The sequence below is a fragment of the Poecile atricapillus genome, chromosome 16 (assembly GCF_030490865.1).
Source record: "Poecile atricapillus isolate bPoeAtr1 chromosome 16, bPoeAtr1.hap1, whole genome shotgun sequence".
Classification (NCBI taxonomy): Eukaryota; Metazoa; Chordata; class Aves; order Passeriformes; family Paridae; genus Poecile; species Poecile atricapillus.
In genome coordinates, this window is record NC_081264.1 from 877,373 (window position 1) to 890,201 (window position 12,829).

General features: G+C 48.8%; 1 protein-coding gene across 2 annotated transcripts in view; it reads left to right on the plus strand.

Moving 5' to 3' along the window:
* Nucleotides 1-12,829, plus strand: part of TMEM132D (transmembrane protein 132D) — a 203,961-nt gene that overhangs the window by 75,998 nt on the left and 115,134 nt on the right. For both annotated transcript variants that reach the window (XM_058851866.1, XM_058851867.1), the window contains one exon: nt 8,070-8,213. In XM_058851866.1, coding sequence (XP_058707849.1) covers nt 8,070-8,213 — 144 coding nt within the window. The remainder of the gene's footprint in view (nt 1-8,069; nt 8,214-12,829) is intronic.

Sequence of the window (12,829 nt, forward strand, 5' to 3'; positions counted from 1 at the left end):
CTGCTACTCCACAGGTCAAGAGAAACTCTGTCCTGAAGTAAAGCCAGAACATTTGTTGGTGTTTTCCACTGTTTGTGATATTTTTTGTGCATTTGAATAAGATTCTTTGAGCAGAGAGGCCTCAGGGAGGGGAGGAGGTTGTGTGCAGGCAGTGAAACATCAGGACGTAAATGTCAGAGCGAAGTGTTCTGCTATCAAAACGGCCTCATTTAAGCAACATCCAGCTCCAGAATGACCTCAGATCCTGCAGAGATGTCTGCATTTAATGTACTCCCAGCGTTAACAGGGATCATTCTGCACTTACTTGCCAGCAAGAGACGGCTCCCAGGGAATTCCGTGCGTGCATCCACAGCTTAGTCATACCACAACTGCTGTCTTCATTTTGTGTCCCACGGTAGCATCTGGCCCCACACCACCTGATTTTCAAGCATGACATTTAATTCTGGTCTTCAGAAAGACCCTGAGGAGGTTTTCCAGCTCCTGCTTGGTGCCTGGAGGGTGGCTGGGTTTGCCCTTCAGCCCTTCCAGGCTCAGGGAGTACAGACAAGATGTTTCCAGCTCCAGTTTGTCCTTGGACCAAGAGGGGATGTCACTGGAAGGAGCCTGTGTGAGGAGCAGCCCATGGGCTTGTCCTCAGCAGAAATGGGCTCAGGGCAGTGAGAGGTGTTGGGCATTTCCAGGGCAGGGCTGGGAATGCCTGCAGGGATTTGTGCAGGGACTCCTATCAGTGCGTTTGACTTTTCAGAGAGTAAGAATTGGCCTGATTGCTTTGTTTTGTGCCATGAGAAGCTGTGGTCAGCTCCATTTCTGCTCTCATTTTGCTTGTGTTTGGTTTGAAATGGGGTGTTGGGGGGAGCCTCTCCCCAGCGCTGCTGGCAGCAGGAGGTGGATATTGGCGAAGGGACATTGCCACCCTGACTGCTCTGCTCGCCCTCCATCGCTGGCTGCAGGTCTCCTCTGGGCAGGAAGATAAACAGAAATAGAAGCCCCTTGTAGTTATTTGTGGAATGCTTTGGGGAGATGATGCAGTGACAAGGCAAACTCAGAGGCCACTGTGATGTCTGGAAGGTGCCGAGGAGCTCTCTAAATGCCCCCTCTGCACACAATTTATCTGCCACCTTCTCGTCGCCACTGGTGACAAGATGACAAGCAGCGGTAGCAGGGTGTTAACAGCCTCCCTTTTCTTTCTCTCCTTTGATGTTGAAAGTAGCTCTTTCTCAGAAGGACCATGAAAGGTTCCCACAGATCTGTGCCCGGAGCACTTACAGTAATGAAAAACTAACTTCAATGTCACGGGTCTAAAGCATCTTTATTTAGAGCTGTTTAGGGGTCGGATTGCCTGTTTCTTTGCACTCTGTTGGAAAGGGGGGGATGTGTGATACTTGTGTGCTGCAGGCAGGGCATGGGGACAGCGACAAGCGGAGCAGCCTGGGCAGGGTGTCCAGCCTGGGCAGGGTGTCCTGTGTGCTGTGTCCAGCCTGGGAAGGGTGTGCTGTGTCCAGCCTGGGCAGGGTGTCCAGCCTGGGCAGGGTGTCCAGTCTGGGCAGGGTGTCCTGTGTCCGGCCTGGGCAGGGTGTGCTGTGTCCGGCCTGGGCAGGGTGTCCAGTCTGGGCAGGGTGTCCTGTGTCCGGCCTGGGCAGGGTGTCCAGCCTGGGCAGGGTGTCCAGTCTGGGCAGGGTGTGCTGTGTCCAGTCTGGGCAGGGTGTCCAGCCTGGGAAGGGTGTGCTGTGTCCAGTCTGGGCAGGGTGTCCAGCCTGGGCAGGGTGTCCAGCCTGGGCAGGGTGTCCTGTGTCCTGTGTCCAGCCTGGGCAGGGTGTCCAGCCTGGGCAGGGTGTCCAGTCTGGGAAGGGTGTCCAGTCTGGGCAGGGTGTCCTGTGTCCTGTGTCCAGCCTGGGCAGGGTGTCCTGTGTCCAGCCTGGACAGGGTGTCCTGTGTCCTGTGTCCAGCCTGGGCAGGGTGTCCTGTGTCCAGCCTGGACAGGGTGTCCAGTGTCCTGTGTCCGGCCTGGACAGGGTGTCCAGTCTGGGCAGGGTGTGCTGTGCCCTGAACATCCCTGGCTCTAATGTCCTGCCTGTCCCCAGGGCAGTGTGTGACCTGTCCCTGTCCCCAGGGCAGTGTGAGCCCTGCCTGTCCCCAGGGCAGTGTGTGTGTCACCTGTGCCTGTCCCCAGGGCAGTGTGTGTGACCTGTGCCTGTCCCCAGGGCAGTGTGTGTGACCTGTGCCTGTCCCCAGGGCAGTGTGAGCCCTGCCTGTCCCCAGGGCTGTGTGTGTGTGACCTGTGCCTGTCCCCAGGGCTGTGTGTGTGTGACCTGTGCCTGTCCCCAGGGCAGTGTGTGACCTGTGCCTGTCCCCAGGGCAGTGTGTGACCTGTGCCTGTCCCCAGGGCAGTGTGAGCCCTGCCTGTCCCCAGGGCAGTGTGTGTGTGACCTGTCCCTGTCCCCAGGGCAGTGTGTGTGACCTGTCCCTGTCCCCAGGGCTGTGTGTGACCTGTCCCTGTCCCCAGGGCAGTGTGTGTGACCTGTGCCTGTCCCCAGGGCTGTGTGTGTGACCTGTGCCTGTCCCCAGGGCAGTGTGTGACCTGTGCCTGTCCCCAGGGCAGTGTGAGCCCTGCCTGTCCCCAGGGCAGTGTGTGTGTGACCTGTGCCTGTCCCCAGGGCAGTGTGTGTGTGACCTGTGCCTGTCCCCAGGGCAGTGTGTGTGTGACCTGTCCCTGTCCCCAGGGCAGTGTGTGTGACCTGTGCCTGTCCCCAGGGCAGTGTGAGCCCTGCCTGTCCCCAGGGCAGTGTGTGTGTGACCTGTGCCTGTCCCCAGGGCAGTGTGTGACCTGTCCCTGTCCCCAGGGCAGTGTGTGTGACCTGTGCCTGTCCCCAGGGCAGTGTGTGTGACCTGTGCCTGTCCCCAGGGCAGTGTGTGTGACCTGTGCCTGTCCCCAGGGCTGTGTGTGACCTGTGCCTGTCCCCAGGGCAGTGTGAGCCCTGCCTGTCCCCAGGGCAGTGTGTGTGACCTGTGCCTGTCCCCAGGGCAGTGTGTGACCTGTGCCTGTCCCCAGGGCAGTGTGTGTGACCTGTGCCTGTCCCCAGGGCTGTGTGTGTGTGACCTGTGCCTGTCCCCAGGGCTGTGTGTGTGTGACCTGTGCCTGTCCCCAGGGCAGTGTGTGACCTGTGCCTGTCCCCAGGGCAGTGTGTGACCTGTGCCTGTCCCCAGGGCAGTGTGAGCCCTGCCTGTCCCCAGGGCAGTGTGTGACCTGTGCCTGTCCCCAGGGCAGTGTGTGTGACCTGTGCCTGTCCCCAGGGCTGTGTGTGTGTGACCTGTGCCTGTCCCCAGGGCAGTGTGAGCCCTGCCTGTCCCCAGGGTTTTCCAGCAGGCAGCTGTTGCAGTTTCCCAGCCCTGTAGTGACAATTTCTCAGGCATTTGCAGCCCCCAGTAAGGGCCAGGCTGAAAGCTGAGCGCTAACTGGCTGTAAACTGCAGAGACAAGGAGATGCTAAACCAGACACCTTGATAAATGAGAGGGGATGTTGCCTGCATTCCAATTGGAGTCGCAGCCTCTTCCATCACTAGAGTAAACACAGTGTTTAGTGGGTCATGGGGTAGAATTGGGAATCGCTATCTTTATGCACTTAGGTAATGCATTTCCTTGGTTCCAGTTGTGATGTATTGATTCTGGGAGTTCCTTCTGTGGTTTTTTTTTTTTCTTCTCCCTTCTCTCGATTTGCACCCTGTCAGCACTGAGGAGTTTTCATGGATTGTGGACTCCCAGGGGCTTTGCTTGCCGTGATTGATTTGGTGTGAGGGGTGAGTGATGTGGGAGCAGTGATCCAGAGGTAAATACCAGCCAGCAAGGTGTTCAGCTGGATGGGCTCCTTGTTGGAAAAGAAACAACAACCCCAAACCAGCCACCATTCAAATGCTTCTGATCTTCCTTTCCTCCTGTCCACAAAACAAACTGCCCAAAGTGACGGGCACAAACACTGCAAGGACTCCACTTGCTGCAGCCCAGCAAGTGACTGAGGGAAAATAGATGGGAAAGCTTTGCCATGAAGGTTTTGGTGTGCTCAGCTGAGAGATGCTGGGCTGAAGGGAGATGCTGGGCTCAAGGAGAGGCTGGGCTGAAGGGAGAGGCTGGGCTGAAGGGAGAGGCTGGGCTGAAGGGAGATGCTGACTGAGGGAAAATAGATGGAAAAGCTTTGCCATGCAGGTTTTTGGTGTGCTGTAACTGAGAGATGCTGGGCTCAAGGGAGAGGCTGGGCTGAAGGGAGATGCTGGGCTGAAGGGAGATGCTGACTGAGGGAAGATAGATGGAAAAGCTTTGCCATGCAGGTTTTGGTGTGCTGCAGCTGAGAGATGCTGGGCTGAAGGGAGAGGCTGGGCTGAAGGGAGAGGCTGGGCTGAAGGGAGAGGCTGGGCTGAAGGGAGAGGCTGGGCTCAAGGAAAATGCTGGGCTCAGGGAGAGGCTGGGCTGAAGGAGAGGCTGACTGAAGGAAAATAGATAGAACAGCTTTGCCATGCAGGTTTTGGTGTGCTGTAGCTGAGAGATGCTGGGCTCAAGGAGAGGCTGACTGAGGGAAGATAGATAGAAAAGCTTTGCCATGAAGGTTTTTGGTGTGCTCAGCTGAGAGATGCTGGGCTGAAGGGAGATGCTGGGCTGAAGGAGATGCTGACTGAGGGAAGATAGATGGAAAAGCTTTGCCATGCAGGTTTTTGTGTGCTCAGCTGAGAGATGCTGGGCTGAAGGGAGAGGGTGACTGAGGAGCAGCTCAGGGTCCATCCCTGTGTCCCTGGGCCAGCAGGGAGGCGAGAGAGCCCCAGTGCTCTCACCTCAGGTGTCTTCAGCTTCATCTGTTGGCAGAAAGCTCCTTCTGTGGTTAGCAACCCCCTTTCACCCAGGTCATTCCTTGGAAATTGCAAAGTGCTGCTGGAAATGGAGGGAGGAAATTGCTGCAATTGCCCAACAGTGGAAAACACAGCACTGAAACTTACTGGGGAAAACATTTCCTGGGATGAGGAACTGAACTTTCTATGATAATTATAGAAGTATATTAATCTGATTTCTAAAAACGAGTTCCTAACCTCTAACTGTGTAGAAAACAGCAAACTCGTGTTACTGTGTTCAGTAAAATGGGATTGGAGCATTCACAGATGATTAAATGAGACCTTATCTCTTCAGAGAAATCCACAGACTGCATTTACCCCAAGGATCTGCATTTGTTTTGAAGCATTAAAAATCAGTACAGGATGGCAGTTTGTCGATGGATAAAGTTTGTCAAGGATAAACAAACTCAGCTTGTCCTACTGGTTTTGTGTCCATTTTTCTGGCTTAACCTCCTCTCCCTGGTATTCAAAGGAGTCCAGATAGAAAATAAGAGGATGTCATCAGCTTTGTGCTTGTACACTTATTTTACTACAGTTTTTAAAGCTTTTTAGCTTTAACTGACTGAGAAATTTAAATACAAGTGAGATTTTTTTTCGATTTTCAGTGTGTATCTGTTTGCTGAGCAGTCCTGAGACCCTGCCCAGCTTTTGAATTGCTGCAGTGTGCCAGCTGAGCAAGGTACACCCTGCTATGGTCTAAGGCTGTTTTTCTTGATTGCACGCCAGTTTTGTTAATAAAATGTGTAAAAGCTGAGCTGCTGTAGTCAACACAAAGCATTGGGACAGAGCTGGGCCAAGCAGGCAGCTCCAGGCTGTGGGAGATGAGAGCAGCTCCTCACTCGTGGCTGGAGCTGGAGATCAGCTGCATCCAGGCTGGGACTGCATCCACAGGGACAGCTCCAGGCTGGGACTGCATCCACAGGGACAGCTCCAGCCACAGGGACAGCTCCAGCCTGGGATTGCATCCACAGGGACAGCTCCAGGCTGGGATTGCATCCACAGGGACAGCTCTGGGCTGGGACTGCATCCACAGGGACAGCTCCAGCCACAGGGACAGCTCCAGGCTGGGACTGCATCCACAGGGACAGATCCAGGCTGGGACTGCATCCACAGGGACAGATCCAGGCTGGGACTGCATCCACAGGGACAGCTCCAGCCACAGGGACAGCTCCAGGCTGGGATTGCATCCACAGGGACAGCTCCAGGCTGGGACTGCATCCACAGGGACAGCTCCAGCCTGGGACTGCATCCACAGACACAGCTCCAGGCTGGGACTGCATCCACAGGGACAGATCCAGCCACAGGGACAGCTCCAGGCTGGGATTGCATCCACAGGGACAGATCCAGCCTGGGAGCTGGGACTGCATCCACAGGGACAGATCCAGCCACAGGGACAGCTCCAGGCTGGGAGCTGGGACTGCATCCACAGACACAGCTCCAGGCTGGGGATGAGCTCCTCAACATCAGCCAGGTGAACTGACAGGACCCTGAGCCTCCCTGTGTCCTGCTCTGAGCTGGGGACCAGCAGTTCTCCTTCCCTGGGGAGGAGCAGGGAGGCAGGAGCAGGTGCCAGTCCCCAGGAATGGCTAAAGACACGTGCTGAGAAATGTCTCACCCCGATTGTGTGGCCTTTCTGTACCTCCTTTCTGTACCTCCCTCTCTGAGACATCAGGAATGTGGTTCAATTCCCTCTCCTTTGCCCGCTGATCTCTTGTCCTGGGGGATGTCTGCTCCAGCAGCAGTGTCTGCACCTGCTTAAAATTCATTCTGTGAAATTAGCATAGGAGAATTTGCACAAAAATTGGCAGCCTCTGTGTATTTATTCTTCCAGGTGTGCTGAGGAAATTGCAGCCACTGCTATTGAGTTAGCGCTGGAAGAAAGGAGAGATAATCCTTTTTGTTCAAGACAGTTGAAGGAATCCTTTGGCTTTTTATTTTGAAAACATCTGTGTGGATCTTGTCCTTCAAAGATTTCCTGAGCAATTTCATGCGGGGGCAGAGCTGTTTCACTGCTGTTTGCATCTCTGCGTGGCAGCAGCTGCTCACACAAAAACCTCACATAACTTTTTGGGGTTTCTGCCCAGAACTCAGAACTTGCCGTGGCACTGAATGCATTTTGTGTATGAGATTTTAAGCAAATATAATTAAACTGTCATTTCCTGACACCTCACAGATGAGCCTTGACCACAATGGACTTCTTGTAAACACATTCAGGAGCCAGCAGTTAACATCACCCAGGACTCCTGGTTCAGTCATTTGGCCAATATTAGATTTATACCCGTGGGGTAATTCAGTAGTGCCCTGAGGTACAGATTTATGGAGAGACAGAATTCAAGAGTGCCACACCTGAAAAGAGGAATTAAAACAGATATTTGAGAGATATATGCATCTCTCTCCATGTAAAGTCCCTCTTCTCCACTTGTGGTTAATAACTTCTGGTTTTAATTCTGGTTATTCTGTTAACATGCAGCTCCAGAAGTATCATGCTAGCACATGAGGCTTAGAAGGGACCTCTCAACAGGAGCCAGTCTCGTTTGCTTTTCCTGTTGTTTAACCTCTCATCCATGGAAACAGAGCTCCAGAGAAATCTGTTGCTTCAGGAAAAAAATAGGAATTTTTAAAAATAGCCATTTTTAAGTTCAGAGCTGACAGGACGATTAAGCCCAACAGCATTAAAAGAAAATGTTGTGGGCTCAAGAAGATGATGAAAATAAGAGCAAAGATAAGGACTGTCATCTTTGAGTAATCCAGAGAGGGAGGAAAGGGTAGATTTTGCTTGTAATAAGGCCTAGCAATGGCTCTTGACTGCAGCACCCAACTCCCTGTTTTACACCAGAAATGCTCCAGTACAAAAACTGGGAGCCAGGAGAGAGCATTGCCATGGCCAGTGGTGCCCACAGAGTGGGGAAGGGAAGAGAGGAGCCAGGAGCCTGCTCCAGAACACACCTACCCTTCAATGGAGCTATGACTAAAGCTGTAATTACCATTAGTTCAATCACATTTCTCTCTTGATAGAATTCCTTCAAAATCTGAAAGTCTTAATTAATTCTCTCATCTCCTTCCCTTGTCCTGCTGTTGAACTCCTAATGAGCGGTGGCATTTTCTGGGGGGCAGCAATGAGAACACGATGAAGAAACAAGGAATAAATGGAGCTGACATTTGCTGTCTAATTGGGGAAATATCTTCTTGCTCTCCTAGGGCGAAGGTGAAGAGAGGTGTGAACGTTTTCAGCGTGAGAGCCAGCAGCCCCTACCTGTGGGACATCAGGGAGAGTGTGGATTATACTGGGAAATCTGCACCAGCTGTTGTGCTTTGCCAGAGGAAATCTGCTGCTGACAACAGGTAGGTCACGTCCTGCAGCCTCGCTGTTCAGAGCTAATGGCTGTTTGTCCACTGCAAAACATTTGAATGGTTTTAATACATTTTCCTGTAGCACTTGGGGAAATGCCTTTGGAAAAGCTGTGGCTCTTTGTTTTGTGCTGCATTGCTCCATTACTGCATTTTGTACTCCATTACTCAGTCCTAGTGCTCAGAGGAAGTAAAAACTAGCAGGAATTACTGTACTCACAAATTCTTCAGAAGAACTTGCTTCCTGTCTTCGAAGTTTCTGTGGCTAGTTTAACTTTCTTCAAATTATTTGGTGCCAGACATTTTAGTAGGGGGGTCTTTATCTGGCTGTTTGTGGTGGATTTTTTTGGTTTGGTTTATTAATTGGGGTTTTCTTGGTGGGTTGGGTCCTTTTCCTTTGTTTGTTTCTTGGTTTTGTTTTGGTCATTTGTGACTGGATGATGATGATGTTGATGGTGAGATTTATATGAATTTTTGATCTGTGGAAGGAAATAGATTTTCTGTTTTCCATTCCCATTCTACAACATTGATCTGTCTTAAAATGCCTTCATCTAGCAGGTAAATGTTCCTTTTTTAATCACAGCTATTTGGTTTCATGAATATATTTTTATATAATGTGCTGCTCATTTATTGCTTCTGGAACTGCACATTCATAAGGACCTGACTGCATTTGCTTTGTGGTTGGCATTGCTGTTAGAAAACTTCCCACATTACACGTGGGATTCACGTGTGAAATTTTACAAAACATAATAGGGCTTGGGGGATTTATTATGTGGTTTATGGTATTTAAGTAAATACCTTCTGAACCTAACAATTAGGAAGTTTTATCTCCTTGCAATCTGCATGTATGGGAAGAGAAGAGGAAGGGAAGAACTCTGTAATGATGGCAGGAATCACTTTCTGCAATAACAGCTCAGGTTCTACACGGTTCCTGTATCACAGTGTGCTGAATTTTCCCATCTGAAGCAGGTACTGTCGTGTATCTGCCTGAATGTGGTTGGGTAAAGCAGGAGGTGTGTGCCTGCCAAGGTGGGAGCTTTCTGTGCTGTTTCTGTCAGATTCCTTAAACCCCCCTCAAAGCTGCTGCAGGGAAATGTGAATATTTCCATTGACTGAAATGGGCATTGGAGCAAAATCAGAGATTACTTCAGCCATGAGTTTTCCATCACGCTTTATCTTGTTGGGGCCATAGAGTGCATTTGCCTGGTTCCTCTTCCTCAGCAGGAAAATATAAAGCAGCCTCATGGGGAAATTGAATCTTGGCAACTTAACTTCCCTTCACTATTTATCATCCGGTGGCAATCCTTTAAAATGACCCCTGGTACACAAAAAATAAATTATTGTGTCATCTTTCAGGCAGTGCTTGTGGATTCTGTGTGCTTGCACATGCTGAGTATAAACATTGCTGGATGTTTATTAAAAGAAATCTGAGCTCATACACAGATTTTACTGGGAAGAAAATCCAGGGAGAACAAGGTTACACGTATACCTCTCCTGTAACTGCTGGTTTGATTTGTTCCATCGAGTTCCCAGCTGAGATTTTCTGGTTTTCTCACTTTTGAGAACTTCTTCCTCCCTCTTTGTAAATGAGTGCAAAATATTTGCAATTCATTACCTGGTGTACTGTTTTCTTCATTAAATGTAGTGGGATCTGTTTAGCTGTGCATTTTAAGAAGCAAGATGAAGCATTTCATGGGGAAAGAGAGTGGAGTGTGCTCTCCAGTTTTAGGGAAATAATTTTATCCTTATCTAGAAATGTTTGATGTCACCAAATAGGCAAAAGGGGTAAGAGTTAAATATTGATGTCCCTTACCGAATTTTTTCCTCCACAGTTCATTTAGGACTTGCACAAACTCTGTTTGCATATTCTTTAATTTCTCCTAAAAAGCAGAGGTCTGATCACATGGATGCAAAGGTGGCAATGTTAATTAACTGCAGATTCAGTACCTTTGTGTTCCTGATAGTTTTACATGGATCAGAAAATAGTGTTAATAAAGCTAACTCAGTGTGACAAGTGTAATTTCACGGCTTAGGGAGGCACTTGTGCAAGTGACAAACGCGAGCAGAACGCCAGAGCGTTTCCTTATCGGGGTTTGAAATATATCCGTCATTTTGTTTGGAGAGGTTCTGGCACCGGCAGCTTATCGTAACAGGATTAACATATAAATATTATCACAGCCAGCAGGGTGTTTTCAGATGAATATTAACAGCAAATATTATGATTCTGTCTAAGAATAACTAATTAAGCCCATCTGTCAAATATGATTTGAAGCTCTGGCGCTTTGCTTATTACGGCTTGCGACAGTGTTCCAGGTTAATGGTGAAGCAATTAGAAAGTTCTCCCCAATTCTTCTGATTTCATTCTCAGGCAGTAATAATTTGGTAAGGCTCTAAATCCTGACCCAGGAGATCATTAGATGGGTTTAGTGCTTGTAGCATCTGTAGAGCACTGCTGTTCTTCATGGGAAGCATCCATCTCCCACCCCTCTCCTGTCAAGCAGGTGACCAAACAAGCAAAGAGAAAACGGGGTGGGAATTAAAGAGTGACCAGAAATGGGACTGGGGAAAGCCTCCAAGCACTGACTGAGCCAGGGACACGCATCCTCATCTGTGCCATCCTTTACTTTTGTCCTTCAGAAGCTGGCTGATTTCATTTTTGTTAATTCCTCATGCAATGAGGTGAATGGAACAGGAGAGTGAGGTTAAGGACTCCTGCATTTCCTAAAGATTTTGTTGGAGCTGTTCTCACCATACCTGAAAGGGGTTCTCTGTGCCGTGCCAGTGAGGGTTGAGATGAGGAGCAGGCAGAAGTTAAAATGTGGATTGCTGCCTGTTCTTCCCCCTGGTTGCTGCTGGGCTGGTGGCGTCCCAGGCAGGGTGGGCTTGGAAAATCACTGGGGTGGCTGGAAATGGAGATTTATTGGGTTTTTCTCATCTGCAGAACAGGACTGACAGCACTTCCCTCTACCCACAGCTGCTGTGGAGACATCAGGCAAATGTTGTGATGTGATACTAATGGGTGCCGTGATCCTCTTGCAGTGTTCTATTCATGTTTACACTTTTGGGTATAAATGTTTGTTATTCCCATTTTGTTACTGTTCTCTGTGCCTGTGGCAGGAATGAAGCCACTGATTCAATCAAATACAAAATAACTACAGACAAAGCTTGGCCATCTCTGAGTAGAACCTTAATGACCATTTCCTGCCTTATCACCAGAAGTATTTCAATTGTTTAACACATCAGCTTTGCCCAGCAATTCCCTTTTGCAGGAAATGTAACAAGGACAGCATTTGTTTTGATACTTTTCCTCCTCAGTTCTGTAGCACTGAAGGAGTTGCTGGTTTGTGCTGCCTGAAACCAGATGCTGCTGTCAGAGAAACTGATTTTCAGTTTGAACTATGAGTGGCTAAATCTGTGAGAACGTGGACACAGTGAGAGACTGAAACAGGATTTTCTAGGCTATATCCCTCATTTATTCCTGCAGCTCTCACTTGTTCATGGTACTGTATTTCAGTGCTTTATTTTCTTAACAATTTTATAATTGAAGAAATTAACTTGATATTAAATAATAACAGGGGTCAGGAAAAGGTATAGCAACATTGCCTTTGATTTTGCTACACGATATTTTCTTTCTGTTGCATTTATGCCGTTGTCCTTGGTGCCCTGTTTCTGTCATTTTCACATGCAGTTATTAAACATTTTCATGTTGTAAATGCAGTGAGCTATTGCCTCGCTCTCTACTTGTTGCACATGCCAGTACATCTGATGGACTCCCAGGAGTAGTCCTAAAACGCTTCTGAAGCCAACAAGAGCAACAAATTTAACATAAATAACAGCCTAATGGCCACAATAATTACACTCTCTCTTGCTGCTCTTCATCAAAATGCTTCATAAAAGTAGTTTAATGCTTTAGATCACCATCAATTTTTTTTTTTTCTTGTTCCCATGTGTTCATGTGACTTTGTCACCTAGAAATGGATTATTGCTTGGAAAGAGAAATTTCTACTCTAAAATGAGAGAAAAGAATGTGTGATGTAGTAAAAAAATCCCCTTGTATTTTGTCACATCCCATCCTGTGGGAATCACGAGAACTTCACTTTGTCACAGTGAAATAAAAGCAAGAAGGAGACTGCAGCAATCAGACTTTGAGGATGGAATAAACTCCTGTGGTGCTTCCAGAGCAGGGCAGGACCAGTGGGTGAAGGGCTGGCCTAGGCTGGATATTTGGGGATTTTGGTGGCAACCTAATGCATTATTTGTTGATGGGAATTCTAAGCAAAAAAGATTTCTCCCATTCATTTTTTAATGCTGGTTTTATTATGGAGGGAAACAGGAGGGAAGGGAGAAAGGTGACACTTTTATGTGATTCCAAAATTATTTTCTGAGAATAATTATTCAGCCCTAAAAATCTGTCTGTTCACTCAGCATTGTTGGTGCTGATGTAATAGATTAAGATATCTGTTGCTGGGCAGACAGAATGTGTTCATTTAATTGTGACACAGCAGAGTTGAACTCCATTTCTGCTTCTGAGACGTGTGGGTAATGATCAGCTAATGATCAGTGTGATATGTATATCACACATATATACCCTGGGTGCTGTTAGAGTTTTC